General features: G+C 36.5%; 1 protein-coding gene across 9 annotated transcripts in view; it reads right to left on the minus strand.

The window, feature by feature from the left end:
- LRP1B (LDL receptor related protein 1B) overlaps positions 1-18110 on the minus strand; it is a 1831517-nt gene that overhangs the window by 453997 nt on the left and 1359410 nt on the right. For all 9 annotated transcript variants that reach the window (XR_013828854.1, XM_079925113.1, XM_079925117.1 and 6 more), the window contains 3 exons: positions 17884-18035; positions 17467-17591; positions 15831-16202 (listed from right to left, as the gene is read on the minus strand). Coding sequence is in view for 8 of the 9 variants with exons in the window: in XM_079925113.1 (XP_079781239.1) it covers positions 15831-16202; positions 17467-17591; positions 17884-18035 (649 nt within the window). In the remaining variant the exon portion in view is untranslated. The remainder of the gene's footprint in view (positions 1-15830; positions 16203-17466; positions 17592-17883; positions 18036-18110) is intronic.

Raw genomic sequence — 18110 nt, forward strand, 5'->3', positions numbered from 1 at the left:
CCACTTGGAGAGAAGCTTCTGAGTATTCCTCTTCTGGGGCTGTTCACCTGTGAGTGTGCTCAGTTGTGTCCCCTTTCACCCATTGTGCAGGCTCACAAAGTACACTGTTGTTTGCACTCCTCTCAGTCCCACCATTTGCTGGCAAATGGCTTTCATGACTCTCAGGTATTGTTTTCACCAGGCCACCAGCACAGATCCATTGAGGTCAGGTCCCAGTACTGCAGTAGTCATGCATCTGTACCCACTGTGGGATCTATGGAGGCAGCTCAGACTCTGGCCTCACCCAACCCTCAACTGTATGTGCACACAAAGCCCACAGCTGCTAAAGCCAGATCCGTATCAGCTGCAGGAGCACTTGTTGTCTGTTTGGATGTTCCTTAGGCAATGAATTTAGGAAGCCATCAGCAGAGGTTTACTCCATGGTTTTTGTAGCTGTGAAGAGAGATTTCAGGTCTTCTTCCTTAGTTGCACAGCCGCTGGGGCTCAGCTGTGATTTCAGCTCCACTTCTGCATGTTTTCCTTCCACCAGTTTCTGCCCCCGAGGCTGCCCTGGAGCACACGTGTCCGCACAGGCCAGTGAAGGCATTCACAGGCATGGCCAGCACAGCTGGAGGAGGCTTTGGCAGGGTGGTGCCTGGGCCACAGGATCGGCGCAGCCTGAGGAGGCTTTGGCAGGGGCGGTTCTCAGGCCCACCAGGACTGGTGTGACCTTTGGAGGCTTTGGCAGGGGTAGCACTTGGGCCCACCGGGGCCTGCATGGCTGGAGGAGGTTTTAGCTTGAGAGGCAGGCGAGCCCGCTGAGGCAGGCACCCCTGCTAGTGCCTGCAGAGGCAGAGGCCGCCATATGGGGAAGGGAGTTTCAAAGGTGGCCCTGCCCCTTGCATGCCAGTCAACAAATGCACCATGCTTCTATGGTGGTCCAGGTTTCTCCCTCAATCTTTTCCAGTTGTGGAGCTCCTTAGTCCTATCCTTTCAGGCTGTCTCTTCACAGCCAACATCTATCCTCTCCCTGGGTCTGCTCTCCAAACCCCACTTTCCAGCACCCAGCCCCCCTCTACACCACGAAACACATGACTTGGGCTGGAGTGTGCAGGGCTGTAGCATGCACCATGCACGTAGTTCCTACTCTGTCCTCGCAGAGACTGGATGCTGCATTCCCCTCTGATCCCCCAAAGCTTCCTCTCTATCCCAGGTGATCTCTCCACTGTGAGGTGGCTTTCCTGACTGTGGGAACCTCTCCTCTCCTTCAGCTCCCCTGCCCAGGGTGCTGGTCTCATCCTGTTTCCTCTTTTCTTTCTTTCTTTCATCCTAGCTGGTTGCATGGGGATTTTTCTTGTCCTTTTAGGTGTCCAAGGACCTCTACTAGTGTTCAATAGGTGCCCTGTGAGAATTGTTTCATTTGTAGATGTATTCTTGTTGTACTTGTGAGGAGAGGCGAACTCCAAGTCCTCCTATTTTGCCATCTTGACTCCTCCCCCTGATCGATTTTGTTTTTTTATATAAATTTATTTATTTTTGGCTGTGTTGGGTCTTTGTTGCTGCGCATGGGCTTACTCTAGTTGTGGCAAGCGGGGGCTACTCTTTGTTGCAGTGTGCATGCTTCTCTTTGCAGTAGCTTCTTGTTGCAGAGCACAGGCTCTAGGTGTGCAGGCTTCAGTAGTTGTGGCATGCAGGCTCTAGAGCACAGGCTCAGTAGTTGTGGTACATGGTCATAGTTGATCCGTGGCATGTGGGATCTTCCAGACCAGGGATCGAACCCGTGTTCCCTGCATTGGCAGGTGGATTCTTAATCACTGGAACACCAGGGAAGTCCCAATTTTCTTATATTTAGCCAGATTTGCTTTGTGGCCCAGCATGCATTCTATTCTGAAGAATGTTCCATGGGAACTTGAAAAGAATGTGTATTCTGCTGCTTTAGGATGGAATGTTTTATAAATATTAAGTCCATCTGGTCTAATTTGTCATTTAAGACCTGTGTTTCCTTACTGATTTTCTGTCTGCATGATCTGTCCACTGATGTAAGCGAGGTGTCAAAGTCCCACACTGTTATTGTGTTATTGTTGATTTATCCTTTAAGGCTGTTAGCATTTTATATATTGAGGTTTTCCTGTGTTGGGTACATATATATTAATATTTACAATATTATATCTTCTTGGATTGATGACTTGATCATTATGTATTGTCTTTCTTTGTCTCTTGTAACAGTCTTTATTTTAAAGTCTATTTTGTCTGATATGAGAATTGCTACTCCAGCTTTCCTTTGATTTCCATTTGCATGGAATACCTTTTTCTGTCCCCTCACTTTCAGTCTATATGTGTCTCTAGATCTGATGTGGGTCTCTTGTAGACAGCATATATATGGGTCTTATTTGTGTATCCATTCCATCAGTCTATGTCTTCTGGTGGAAGCATTTAATCCTTTTACATTTAAGGTAATTATCTATTTTATATGTTCTTATTGCCATTTTGTTAATTGTTTTAGATTTGTTTGTGTAGATCTCTTTTTCTTGCTTTTCTCTTTTGTTCTCTTGTGATTTGATGACTATCTTTAGTGTTGTGTTTGGATTCCTTTTAATTTTAGTGTGTACATCTATTATAGATATTTTGTTTGCAGTTACCATGAGGTTTTGGTATAGCGGTCTACATGTACACATGACTGTTTTAAGTTGCAGACCTCTTAATTTCAAATATCCTGCATTCATACTCTCCTCCTCTTATGATTACTGGTTTTGATATCATATTTGTATGTAGATGATTTTCTACCTTTACTATATGTTTGCCTTTACTGGTGAGCTTTCCTATTAATTGTCTTGTTTCTACTTCCAGCGTTTTCTGCTTAGAGAAGTTCTTTTGGCAGTTGTTGTAAAGCTGGTTTGGTGGTGATGAGTTCTTTTAGTTTTTGCTTATCTGTAAAGCTTTTGATTTATCCACTGAATCTGAACGAGAGCCCTGCTGCTGGATAGAGTGTTCTTGGTTGTAGGTTATTCCCTTTCATCACTTTAAATATATGGCGCCACTCCCCTGTGGCCTGCAGAATTTCAGCTGAAAAATCAGCTGATAACCTTATGTAAATTCCCTTGTATGTTATTTTTTGCTTTTCCCTTGTTGCTTTTAATATTTTCTCTTTGTCTTTAATTTTTGTCAATTTGATTAATGTGTTTCTTGGCATGTTTCTGCTTGGGTTTATCCTGTATGGGACTCTGTGCTTTTCCTGGACTTGGGTGATTGTTTCATTTCCCATGTTAGGGAAGTTTTCAGCTATTATTTCTTCAAATATTCTCAGGCTCTTTCTCTCTCTCTTCTCCTTTTAGGACCCCTATAATGCAAATGTTAGTGTGTTTGATATTGTCCCAGAGGTCTCTTAAACTGCCCTTATTTTCTTCATTATTTTTCTTTATTCCATTCCATGGCAGTGATTTCCACCATTCTGTCTTCAGCCCACTGATTTGTTCTTCTGCCTCATTTAGTCTGCTATTGATTCATTCTACTATATTTTTAATTTCAGTTATTGTATTCTTCAACCCTGTTTGGTTGCTCTTTATATTTTCTGACTCTTTGGTAAAATATTTTTATAACTTCTTGCTCTGTGCATTCATTCTTTTCCTGAGTTCTTGGATCACCTTTACAATAATTATTTTGAACTCTTTCTCAGGTAGATCGCCTATCTCCACTTCACTTAGTTGTTCTTGTGTTTTATCTTGTTCTTTCATCTGCAACATATTCCTTTGTCATCTCATTTTGTTCACATTTCTATTTGTATTTTTATGTATGTGGTAGTTTAGTTACACTTCTCTATCTTGGAGAAGTGGCCCTCTGTAGGGGATGTCTTATGTGTCCCAGCATTATACTCCCCTTCACTCAAGGGCCAAAGACCAGCTGTTTCCCCAGAATAGGTTCTGACTTGTGTTTATGGACTCAGTTTGGCAGGCTGCAGTATGGTGGTTTTCTAGCTTCTGGTGTCTTTCCCCTGGTGAGTGAGGCTGGTCTAAAGGCTTGTTCAGGCTTCCTGGTCAGAGGGTCTGCCCACTAGCTAGGTGTTGTCCCTCTGGTAGGCAGGGATATGTCAAGTGGTGTGTCTAAAGGTGGTTGTGGGCTCAGGAAGTCTTTAGGCAGCCTGTCTTCTGATGGTTGGGGCTGTGTTCCCACCCTGTTGGTGGTTTGGCCTGAGGCATCCCAGCACTGGAGCTTACAGGCTGTTGGGTGGGGCCAGGTCTTGGGGCCAAAGACCCAAAATGTCTGCCACCTTTTATGACTCCAGAGAGAGCTATAGCCATCTGCCACCTCCCCAGGGACACTCTAAGACTAGCAGGTAGGTCTGGCACACGTTCTTCTGGAGTCACTGCTTCTGCCCAGGGTCCCAGTGCCTGCGAGACCTATGTGCACCCTCCAGGAGTGAAGTCTCTGTTTCCCCCAGTCCTGTGGAGCTCCTACAATCAAGCTCTGCTAGCCTTCAAAGCCAAATGCTCTGTGGACTCCTCCCAATGCTGGACCCCTAGGCTGGGGCAACTGGTGTGGGGCTCAGAGCTTTCACTTCTGTGGGAGAACTTCTGCAATATAATCAATCTCCAGTTTGTGGGTTGCTAATCTGGGCAGTATGGGATTTGAGTATATTGTGAGTGTGCCCCTCCTACCGTGGTTTCTTCTTCATGTCTTTGGATGAGGAGTATCTTTTTTTCTTTTGGTAGATTCCAGTCTTCTTTATTGATGGTTGTTCAGCAGTTAATTGTGATTTTGGTGTGTTTGTGAGAGGAGGTGAGCTCACGGTCCTTTTACTTCACCATCTTTCTCAACTGAAACTTATTTTTGAGTACAGTATAAGCTAGAGATAGAATTTTACTTATTTCTTGCATGCAAATTGTACTAGCAAAATTTATTAAATGCAGTTCATTATTTTTCAACTGATTTGTAATATCAACTTGTTAACAAAAACATTTACAAGACATATATGTGTGGATCTGCTTAAGTCCTCTTTTCCATTTTACTATTCTTTTAATAATATCACATTGTTTTCATTATTATAACTTTATAATAAGTGAAATTCTTGTCAAGGAGAGACTACAAATTTATATTTTTTCAAAATTGCCTTAGGTATTATTGGAATTTTGCTGTTCCATGTACATTTTAGGATCAGCATATGAAGTTGCATGAAAAAAGTTACTTTCCCATCATGAAAATTACATTTTCTCCCTTTATTTAAAGTCATTCTTTATGTCCACTAATATTTTATAATTTTCTCTATTACAATTTTGTGCATCCTTTGTTTTTATTTCTAGTTTGAGAAGTTTTGCTTAATTACATGTTTTAACCGGTTATTGAATGTAAGGAAACATTTTGACCTTATTTTAAGCCATGTTGTTTTTTTAAATGATAAACTGCTCTGATTGATTGGCTAAAACAAAACATCAGAATGAATCCTATGGAATAAAGATATTAATCTGTAAAACTGAAACATATATACCAAGTCATAATGTAAAACACAAATTTACTACTTTATTATGGTCAAGTTTGAAGCCATTATTTTAAGGTTTTTTGGTTTGTTTTTTAGTGAGAATATGTCGATGTACTGTTACTGATTTTGTATGTCTGGAACAATCTTTATTTCCCTTCATTTTGAATAACAGTTTAGGATTATATATTTCCTTAGGAGTGTGAACATATTTCTAATTAGGAGTGTGAACATATTTCTAATGCTTCTGGTGAGATGCCTGCTTAAATTCAATTATTGTTCCTCTGTAGATAATCTCTCTATTACTTCTGGTAGCATTTTAAGGTTGTCCCTTTTTTTATTATTCTCTGAAATTTTACTTTGATGGCTGACTTAATTTTATGATTCTTTTTCAGTACTCAGAATTCATTTTCAATCTAAGGACCCATTTATTTCCTCTTTTGTAGTAAACTCCATTATTGTTTCTTGGATGATATTTTTCTTTCCTTCCCTCTCTTCTTTGTCATTTGTTGACCTCTACTAGCTATAATCATGTTGAACCTACCAACTTACCTTCCAAGTTTCACAACTGCTCTCATTTTATTCTGTAATTTACATATTAATTCCTCACTATTTATCATACCATTGGTTCATTCTCACTCTGACTAGTCCAACATAAACTTTATCAATTGGGATTTCCTTTTAATTTTTATTAATTATTCTGACCATATTTTTCAGTTCTAAGATTTTTAGTTGTTTTCATTTTAATTATTTTTTTCTTATATAATTTTAGCCTCTTTGGTTTCACCATTTCTTGTACTTCTTATAAACATGTATTCCTTTTCCTCTCTGATGAACTCCCCCCAAAGTTATAAAAGTCTCCTTCTAATTGTTCTATTATTTGTTTTCACTCATCTGCTGGTTGGTACACTTTCCTTTTTAGCTGTATTTCTTTAAAATCCATCTATTGTGGAATTTGAATTTGCAGACTCTCCTTAATTTTTTAACCTCTCTTCCAGCACTCATTCCCTGTAGTTTGTTGGTTCAGTTGCCTTCACTTGGCTCCTGGGCCTTAAGCTGCAGCCCTGTCTTTCATAATTCACTTGGATTTTTGCTCCACAGGGCCGATGAGAACTTGAAAAGCCATCAATGTGTAAAAGACTGATGTTAGTGTTGGTCACAGGATTGTTTCTGTATTCTCTAAGCCTCTACAGCAAAAATGTCACATAGGACATTGGTATATGAAGGAGATGGCACAGCTTTAATTCAGCCTTATTTTCCTATGTGGCAGCCTCACCCCAGTCCCTGGTTCAAGCAGGCTTTAAACTTGCTCCTGTTCCTCTATATTTCAGTCATTCTAACTGCATTGTATTTCTGTTCTGTTTATTAGTCAAGGAAAATCTTATTTTGTGCTTTGAAATTATGAATCTCTTCTTAGTTTTTATTTTTTATAATTATCATCAATCATGCTATGTTTTTAAAGCCAGAGATAACCTTGGTGTTTTAATATCATGTTGACCAACAGTCTTGACTCTTCATATATAAAAAGTGAAACACAGCATTTTCCCTTTGCCATACTTTGAGTTCCCAGAGGTTAAAAAAATAGACCTTTCATCTTTATTTGCCACTACCTAATAATCTATGGCACATTGTAAGCATGTAATACACATTTAAGTGTATTTAGTGGCTCTTCATCTCATCTTTTATACCTCAGAGCAAAAATTTAATTCTACATGAATTGAAAGATAAAGAAGAGAGCCTTCATCCTATCCTTTCCCCATATTCAGATATATAAAGGATCTAAACCTAAATCTGATTCGTAAAAGTATTTAGAACGCTCTTCTATCTTTAAATACTTAATCACATGTCAGCGAATTTATTTTTTTCATAACTAACTGGTAAAAGATGTATCAAAATGAAATGTTTTTCCAGATTTATCAAAATAGAATATCAAAGGGGTTCTGAGTTAAGATGGCAGAGTACGAAGAGCCTGAGTTCATCTCCTCCCACAGAAACACCAAAACTACAACTACATGTGGAACAACCATTTCTGAGAACAACCTGAACACTAGCAGAATAGATTTTCTACAACTATGCGTATAAAGAAAAGGTTACATCAAGACAAGAAGGAGGAGCAGAATGGTGTTCTAATCAGAACCCACACAACTAGTATAGTGGCACACAAGCAGGAGGAATATCACAGCTGCAGAGGTGCTCCCTGAGGAGCAAGGGTTCAAAGCATCACATTGGGCTCCCATCCCAGGGGACTTGCACTGGAAAGAAGAGCCCCATCTTTGAAAATCAGTGAAGACTATGTCCAAGAGAGCTCAAGACTCTGCTTTTGAAGAGCTCGTGCACAAACTCACTCCAAGTTCCAGTGCAGAGGCAGTAGCTTTGAAAAGCACCTGGGTCATGAGATTCATTGACTGATTTTAGGGCATGTGCCAGAGTGGCAGGACTCTGTTAGAACTTTCTCCAGGTACAGAAGTGCTGAAAGGCAACATGTTTTTAAACTCTCCTTCTACCTAGCTGACCTAGTGCTGGGAGGCACCATTTCTGTCATTATCCATCAACCCAGCTAACACTGGGCACCCTGTCCCAGTGTGCCCAAGGACCTGTCCTGCCCAACTCACCAACTTTGGCCAGTTCATCCAAAGTGGCTCCTTCTCTGCCCAACCTGGCAAGCTGCCTTGGATGACAATGGTGTCCCTCCAAAGCAGCAACCACTTTGGGGAGTCAGCTCCACCTATCAGGGTGCCCACAGGGGATTGTGCCTCTGGGCCCAACAGGACACATTCTACATAATGCCACTCTTTCAAGACTAGGAGACATAGCTGATTATTCTATATTCTAAGTACCTAAACAAACACAGACTTAGGCACAATGAGGAGACAAAGGAATACATTTCAAATAAAAAAACCAAAACCTCAGAAAAAAAGGTAAATAAAACATAGCTAGATAAGCAATTTATGTGATAAAAAGCTCAAATAGGCTCACCAAACTTGGGAAACAAGTGAATGAACTCAGCAAGCTCTTCTACAAAGAGAAAATATTAAAAAGAGAACCACTCGGAACCAAAGGATACAGTAACCAAAATAAAAAATAGGGGGAAGGACCAGCAGACAGGTTAGTGGAAATCACCCAATTGGAAGAGCAAGAAGAATGAATAATTTAATGAGTATAGTTTAAGAGACCTCTGGAACAATACAGTGTAAACTAAGATTTGCATTATAGGGATTCAAGAAGGATAAACAGAAAGGAATAGAAAAACTTTTTGAAGAAACAATGACTGAAAATTTCCCTAACCTGGCAAAGGAAAGAGACATCCAAGTCCAGGAAGCACAGAGAGTGCCAAACAAGATGAACCCAAAGAGACCCACACCGAGACATGTTATAATTAAAATGTCAAAAGTTAGAGAATCTTAAATTCAGCAAGAGAAAAATAAGTAACACACAAGGAAACCCACAAAGACTATCCAGTGACTTTGCAGCAGAAACCTCACAGGCCAGAAGGAACTGGCTTGATATATGCAAAGTGCTGGAAGAAAAAACTTACAATCAAGAATACTCTGTCTGGTGCGGTTATCATTCAGAACTAAAGAAAGGAGAGATACAGAGTTTCCCAGACAAGCAAAAACTAAAGGAGTTCATCACCACTCAACTGGCCTTACAAGAAATGTTAAAGGGGCATCATTAAATGGAAAAGAAAAAGCCACAAATATGAAAAAACATCCTACTGGTAAAGGCAAACATGTAGTAAAGGTAGTGGATCAATCACTTCTAGAGCTAGTATGAAGGTTAAAAGACAGAAGTAGTAAAATTATCTACCTCTAAAATAATTACATAAGCAATACACAAAAAGATGTAAAATATGACACAAAATACACAAATTGTGAACAGGGTCAGTAAAAATGTAGTGCTTTTAGAATGTGCCCAAACTTATGCAACCATCAACTTAAATAACATATATGTAGGTTGTTATATATGAACCATATGGTAACCACAAACCAAACATCTATAATACATACACAAAAAATAAAGAGAAAGGAATATAAACATAACACTAAAGAAAGTCAACAAATCACAAAGGAGGAGAATGAGAGAAGAACAGAATAACTACAAAACAACCAGAAAATGATTAACAAAATGGCAATAAATACATAGCTATCAATAATCACTTTAAATGTAAATAGACAAAATGCTCCAATCAAAAGACAGGGTTGCTGAATGGATAAAGAAACACAACCTATATATATGCTGCCTACTAGAGACTCATATCTGAAGACACACACAGACTGGAAAGTGAAGGGATGGAAAAAGATATTCCATGCAAATGGAAACAAACAAAAGCTGGGATAGCAATATTTATATCAGACAAAATAGACTTTTAAACAAAGACTGTAACAAGGGACAAAGGAGGGCATCACATAATGATAAAGGGATTAATCAAACAAGAGGCTGTAACATTTGTTAATATCTATGCACCCAACATAGGAGCACCTAAATACATAAAGCAAATCACAGACATAAAGGAAAAAATGACAGTAACACAGTAATGCTAGGGAACTTTAACACAACCACTTACATCAATGGATAGAAGAAATCAATAAGGAAACATTGACTTAAATGACACATTAGATCAGATGGACCTAATAGATAACTAGACAAAATTCCAACCCCAAACAGCAAAATACACATTGTTTTCAAGCGCACACGGAATATTCTCCAGGACAGATTACATGTTAGGCCACAAAACAAGTCTCAATAAATGAAGAAGACTGAATTCATATGAAGCATTTTTTTCTGACCGAAGCGTTATGAAACAAGAAATCATTTACAAGAAGAAAACTGTAAAAAAAACAAATGTGGAGGCTAAACAACATGCTTCTAAACAACCAATGGGCCATTAAAGAAATTAAAGAGAAAATAGAAAAATACTTTTGGAAAAATAAAAATAAAAACAAAAAATCCAAAATTTACAGGATGCAGCAAAAGCAGTTCTAAGAGGGAATTTTATACCAATACAGGCCTTTGTCAAGAACCAAGAAAAATCTCAAACAATCTAGCCTTACAACTGACACCACAGAAATACAAAGGATAGTAAGAGATTACTACAAAAAATTGTACACCAACTAATTGAACATCCTAGAAGAAACGGATAAATTCTTAGAAATATACAATTTTCCAAGGAAATAGAAAATCTCAGCAGACCAACAAACAAAAGTGTAGGACCAGACAGCTTCACAGATGAATTCTACCAAATCTTTAAAGAAGAGTTAATACCTCTCCTTCTCAAACTATCCCAAACAACTGAAGAGGAAAGAACAATTCCAAACTCATTCTATGAAGCCAACATTACTGATACAAAAACCAGATAAAAACAGTACAGTAAAACAGTACAGTAAAAGAAAGTTACAGGCCAATATCCCTGATGAACGTAGGCAGTACAGTGTTTGACATTGGTCTTAGCAGTATTTTTTTGCATCTATCTCTTCAGGCAAGGGCAACAAAAGTAAAAATAAACGTGACTATATCAAATTAATAAGCTTTTGTACAGTGAAGGAAACTATCAACCAAACAAAAAGGCAAACTACTGAACAGAAATATGTATATACTTTGATTAAATTGTTTTCAGTTTAATTTCCCACAATATAAATAGGATCTGTAACTCAGCAACAACCTCCCATGGCATCTCTTAAATGTCATCAAACATAACATAGCCAGAGTTATCTTCATAAAACAAAAGTCCTATTATATACTTACCTTAGAACACTCCATTGTCTTCCCTTCATCTACTGAAAAAAATCATAACTCCTTATCTTGAATATTAGTATCTCAGTGTTCACTGTGCCATTTTCACAATAACCAAAGGTAGAAACTCGTGTCCATAAACAGATGAATGGATAAATAAAATATGTTATATACATACAATAAAATATTATTCAGCCATAAAGGGGAATGAACTTCTGACACCTGCTACAATATGGATTAACCTTCAAAACATTATACTGAGTGAATTGTGCCACACACAACAAAACATATATTGTATGATTCCACTTATATGAAATATATACAATAGCCAAATTCATCGAGAAAGAAAATAGATGAAAGATTACCAGAGAATACAGGGAGGGGGAATTGGGAGTAATTGCTTAAACAGGGTTTCTGTTTAAAGAGAGAAAACTGATTTGGAAGGACTTCCCTGTGGCACAGTGGTTAAGAATCCACCTGCCAATGCAGGGTACACGGGTTTGAGCCCTGGTCTGGGAAGATCCCACATGCTGCAGAGCGACTAAGCCCATGTGCCACAACTTCTGAGCCTGCACTCTAGAGCCTGTGAGCCACAACTACTGAAGCCCACATGCCTAGAGTCCATGCTCCACAACAAGAGAAGCCACTGCAATGAGAAGCCCATGCACCACAATGAAGAGTAGCCCCCACTTGCTGCAACTAGAGAAAGCCTGTGTGCAGCAACGAAGACCCAAGGCAGCCAATAAATAAATAGATTTATTTTAAAAGTTTTGGAAATAGATGGTGATGGCTGCACAATATTGTGAATGTAATTGATGTCACTGAATTGTACAATTAAAAGTTGAAATGGCAAATGTTATGTTATATATTTTTACCTAATTTTAAAAATTAATAATGTAATTATTAATAATGTAATATACTAATAATGTAGCATACCCAAAATTATTGAACAGTACACTTTTAATGAATGAGTTGTATGGTATGTATATTATATCTCAATGAAACTTTTTCTTTAATACTTCTTATCTTGGCAGACCAAATCCTTCAATATTGGACTTCTCTCTAGGACTCGATAGCCTCATGTCACACCATTCATGCCATGAAACCCATGTTCTAATCATGCCAAATGATGTGTCACTCCTTGTCTACCCTGTGCTTTTTCATGTCTTTATAGTTAAAATTTTCTGAGCCTTTAGTCTAGAAGAGTAGTTTGTAATCTTTTTTGTTCTGAGGACTTTTACAGTCTTAAAAAGTATTGAAGACTCCAGCAAAATTTTTGTGTATGTGAGTTACGCCTATAGCTATTGTGTTAGAAATTTAAACTAAAAACTTTGTTTTGATATGTATTAATATATTTTAAAAAACAAAAATGAATTGACTGCATATTAATATAAATAACATCTAAAAATAGCTGTATTTTTTTAAAATGAGAAGACAGCTTTTTTATCATTTTATAAATTTGTTTACTCTCTGGATTACTAGAAGACAACTGGATTCTCACATCTACTACATCCAATCTGTTGTGTTGTTTTAGTTGAAATTTGTGAAGAAAATCCAGCTTCACACAGCAGTGAAGTTGGAAAAGGAAGGAGGGTTTTAACAGCCTTTTCAGATAACTCTGGATATGATTTTATACTACAACAACACAAATGGTAGTTACTTAAAGGTTAGCTTCCGTGTGGAATCAGAAACTATAATGATGAACTTTTCCTATTCTATTACATTAAAATTCATTGGTCTATCTTATACTCTGAATGGATCATTTACCCAGGCATGATTTTATCATGTCATCTGGAAAATATTGGTTCCCTGAGTTATGCATATCCTCCAAATGCTGACAATTTCAGCATGCAATACCCCCCCGCCCCAAATCACTAGTAATATCACTACACATCTCATCAGAAGTATGGGAAGCTATCAAGCTAACTATGGTGGATACAAGTCTTGAAAATTTTAATTTTTACTTGAAATCTTGATTTTTATTTGCAATAAGTAATGTAGGTCATTTTCCTTGGAGTGACAGACTCATTGTATTTAGTCTGCCATACACCCAGGTTTGAATAACCATAGTTTGTTCCTCATTCTTTTAAGTAAAAAATGATATTCCTTAAAAAAAGCATAAACTCAAATAATGACAGAAATACGTGGTATCCTTCAGGCAACTATACTTCAGAATGCATCAGAGTTCCTTATATGTATTTTATAATATCACACAGCATATTAAAGAGATGTGTATTGAAGGATTAATATTTAATAAAATTATTTTACTTTTTCTTCAAGGACATTCTTAAGTGAAACTGGCTCTTTTTTTTTTTTTTTCCTGCTATTAAGTGGCAGTGAAAAATGCAATGACTACTAGTACTGTTTGGTGCCACTGTATTGATTAGTGCTAAGGTACCAGCAATTTAGCCACAATGGCTTTTGCACCATTGGTGTAAATGTCAAAACGGTGGAAAGGCAAATAAATATCTAGTATTATTATGAAAATAATTTTGAACATGTATTGGGAGACCCTAGGAACCAAATTTGGGGACCATTGGTCTAAAATTCTTCCTTCTCCACCAGGCTCAACAGGCAGACTCCTATTGATCCCTTACATTTCCTCAACTCATCTCAGTGGCATCCTCTGCGCTTCCTCAGAAAGATTATTTATTCTCTAGGCCTTTAGTATATTATAGATTTTAGTGAATTTCAATGTCTGTTTACTCGTAGTTTTCTTCTTAAACTATGGCTTCTAAAGGTCTATGGACTCATATTCATCTTTATACCCAGGGTACCTGACAAAGAATCTGGAGCACAGAAAATGAATAAGTTAATAGATTACAGATGTAACATAAGCACTTCCAACTCTGAATTGTGTCAGTCTAGGAAAATGGAGGGAGGACCAGAGAGAATTATAATGTAAACTTCATAGGGATATACCCAAAGAATCAGTAAGTCTCGAATATGTCTCAAGTCTATGATCAGTACAGTTATAGTTGCATCTTCATATATATACACACACACAGGGAAGCCAAAATGGCATGTGCTGGAATATACAAATTGTTATGAAATTATCAACAAGTATAGTAACCTAGAGAATAAAGAAACAAGAATGTGTATTTGTATATGCTTGAAAGTACACACTTGAACTGATTTGGAAAGGCTGTCAGGTTTGAATAGGCAAAAGGGATTGTGAGGATATTAAATACTGAAAGAACAAAATAAACTGTGACAGGCTTAGCATGGGATGGCAATGTACAATAGGGAGTTTGATGTGTTTTTCACATGAGTAAGCATATGAATAGATGCTGGATCTCACTAGTTATCAGGTAAATGTATATTAATATAAGTTGACTTTTTTAACATATTAGTCATAAGCTAATAAAAATTATAAAATCATTGTCAAAAGTGTGGGAAAATGGATCTTTTTATAAACAGTTAATGAAAACATAAATTGATATGGTCTTTTTGGAGAAATTTGACCAGTTCTAAAAATAACTAAATAAAACAATGATTTTGCAGTTCTATTTCTAGGATTCTATGCTAAAGAAATATTCACATGTGTGAAAAAACATATTTATGTGCACAAATGTTCACTGTGACATTGTAGGTAGTGATAAGACACCAAAAACAACCTAAATGATTGTCAGTGAGAAAATGGTTAAATAAATTAGTTTACTCTTAGTATAGGATAGATACAGGCTTTCAAAAGAATAAGATAGAGCCTTATCTTAAATAGCCTTAAAAGCTTTTTAAGATATATTGTAAGTGAAAAAAAGCAGGTGAATATTGTATCATTACATTTTTGTAATTACAAATGATACACATACTGCAAGAAAATTCTGGAGGCATGACAGCTGTCACTTACGAGTAAGTAAATGGAATTGATGTTGCAGGGATGAGGCAGAAACTTCAGTTAAAAATCCATATTACTTGAACATTTTATAATTTATGTATTATTTTGCAATTTAAAAAGTAATGAAAAAGATTGACCTCAGTATAGTGAAATTGGAAAAGTGAGGAATATATGGAAATCACACAGAGATAGAGAAGAGAGAGATGCTGAATGAGGAATATGAAGATTGTCCCTGTAGAAGTTGGATGACAGGAAAGAAGTTTCTCTAAATTATAATGTATAGATAATTCACACAATATTATGTTTGAGTCCTGTAAAATATTAAAAGTATTGTCCTGTAGACTATTAAAAATATTTTTAAAATATTAGGTTATTTAATAACATTTTCTCATCAAGACTGTCATATATATGCACACAAAAAATCTGATACTTGAGAAAATAAAATTCACTGAATATAATTAGGTAGATATTCTTAAAGATATAATTTCACCCACTGGAAGAAAATAAAATTAGTAAGTTTTATACTGAAAAATTATTTTCCATGAATTTAATACACTTATTAATAAGAAACATTATAAAGGAATATACTGAGTGTTCCATGATTAGAAGCTAATAATCATAATATTCACACTGTACATGCTAGCAGTTAATTACTTCTTTGACTTTTGGGGGTTTGGATGTTATAGCTTCACTCATTCTTGAATATAAACTCTAGGAAAATATAATTGCTACATGCAACTACCACTCTAATTTCTCTACTACTCCAAATGATACTCATTTCCACCAAACTGTTTAAAAATAAATTGTTGTACTTACTTTCAACAATTACTTGTCTGTCTTCCCAGTTATCTTTAATAAGCTGTATATTTCCAAAGTGTGCATCGCTGTAGAAGATTCGGTTGGTACCTTTTCTTCTTTGATTATAGTCAAAAGCCAAAGCTATGACATTCTTGAAATAATGTGGATTTTCATATGGCCTTATTGGTGAATTTAAATTGGTTTCATCAGAAAGATGTATACTTTTTAATATTGTTCTCCCTGAATACAGCAAATAGCCTTCATGCCTTAAGCAAGTAACTCCATCCTCTGCCAAATATCCATGGGCACAAGCACAAGTTCTCTGGGAATTTCCTCGATAAAGACAGAGTTGCTGACATCCCCCATTGTCCTTGGCACAAACATTGGTCCCTAGCGAGAAAAAGAAGGTACACACACGTATGTCTGTGTTTTTTCTTTTGTTTTCCAGATAGTTTTTTCTTAGAAAAATATTAAAAATTTAATGTTGAATATTCTGGGTTATTTTATGCTTAACTTTTAGACTGGTCAGTATAAATCCAAACACTATAGAGTACTGCTATTTTTAATCACTTCAGTTTAAAACCTGGGATTTTTTTTATTTCAAAGATCACATTCTTCTGCTCCCCTGACCATCCAAAGAGAAGCATAAAAAATCTCCCTTAATCAGCCAGTTAAGTGCATAACCCTTTTGCAACTTGATACTGAGATTACAATAGGTTGTATATATTGTAATCTTTGGTACAAGTAACTGATTCACGCAAAACATGAACTGCATTCATCAAAAGAAATAGGCAGTATCTTAAACTTGGTGTCTATGAAGTATATAAGATATCAAAGAAATTTATGGCTCTAATGTGCCTACCTTCCTAAGTATATTGGGCATAAGTTTTTCACTCCAGTTTTGAGTGAAGATATAACATGATATTAAGATTTCTGCATCAGACTAATTCTCCTCTATGAATCCATCATCCTCTCCAAAATTATTATACCTTCCTTTGATGTCAAGAAAATTAATTACAATTTACTCTAATGGACATTTAAAATGAACATTATCTTAATGGAAGTGATATTAAAAAAAATCCAAATCATGTCATATCAGTTTCAAAACACATATTTTAAAGAAATGATGACTCTGGACTTATTTCACACTAATAGCAACCTTCTGGAGCCATCATCACTTTATGTATTAAAATATAATCTGACATGAAAACAACCTTTCGGCCCAAGTAATGTGGCATATTTAGTTAGTTCTAAATAAAGTGTGTGACTATTAAAAAATATATATATATAATCAAAAAAACATTTTGGCTGCTTTTTTCTAATATCCTAATTGTGCTTTGTATACTTCATTGAACATGTATATTTATCAAGTGTTTCTATATTACTTAGTCTAAACCTATACTGAAGCCATACCAGGTATATAACATGTCCATATACATGCACTGTCCTAGGCAAAACTATCCATGAACTATTATATATTTATTTCATTAGGCTACTATATGATTTTTGTAGGAAATTAGATGTAAAAAAATAGGGTCTTGAGGTTTTGGACTCATATAAGAATTAATCCCTAACTTAAGTTTGATAAATAAATGTCAAAAAAAATAAGAGAAAGAAATAACATAAAATGTATTTATCATACAAGAGTGCTGACCTTTCTCTCTTACTCGGTTAAAGATTTTAACCTCCTTCAGGTTGACTCCAAGACCCGTTCTCATGGTTACGGTTTCTGTGGCATCATTCTTGTGGCCCCTTCTGATGGACCCGTTGGCATGTGCTCTGCCAAGAAATTGAACATACGTGATCAACAATCTTTAATCCAAATCAAGCCAGTTATTTAAGCTGAAGGTAACAGATGGCCCAGCAGAAGGGAAAGAAACCAACATTAGTTTGTGACATTGAAAGGGTTGAGCCTGGACTAGCAAGAGTGACTGCCTCTTCTGTGGAAATTACATGGTTTTGTGAGATCTTTTCTGTGACCTTGCTAAGGAATGGCTAATCCTACAAGGGTAAAGCAATTGGCACTAAAATAACATTTTGAGACTCAAATACTTATGAAAAAATAAATTACCTGTCAGACCAGTAGATGTACGCCCCAAAGACTGCAACTGAAAACATATCCACATTGCTCCCTGACAGCACCATCTCACGATTCCCGCCAGTCTCAAGGTCAATTCTTTCTATCTTGTCTATACGAGCATCACACCAATACAATTTATTTTCCTAAGGTTGATTGAAAAGTAATATTACAAGCTGTTTTTGATTGTTTTATAAAGAAAATAAGAGAACACTAAAAGT

Source organism: Stenella coeruleoalba (assembly GCF_951394435.1).
Source record: "Stenella coeruleoalba genome assembly, chromosome: 6".
Lineage (NCBI taxonomy): Eukaryota > Metazoa > Chordata > Mammalia > Artiodactyla > Delphinidae > Stenella > Stenella coeruleoalba.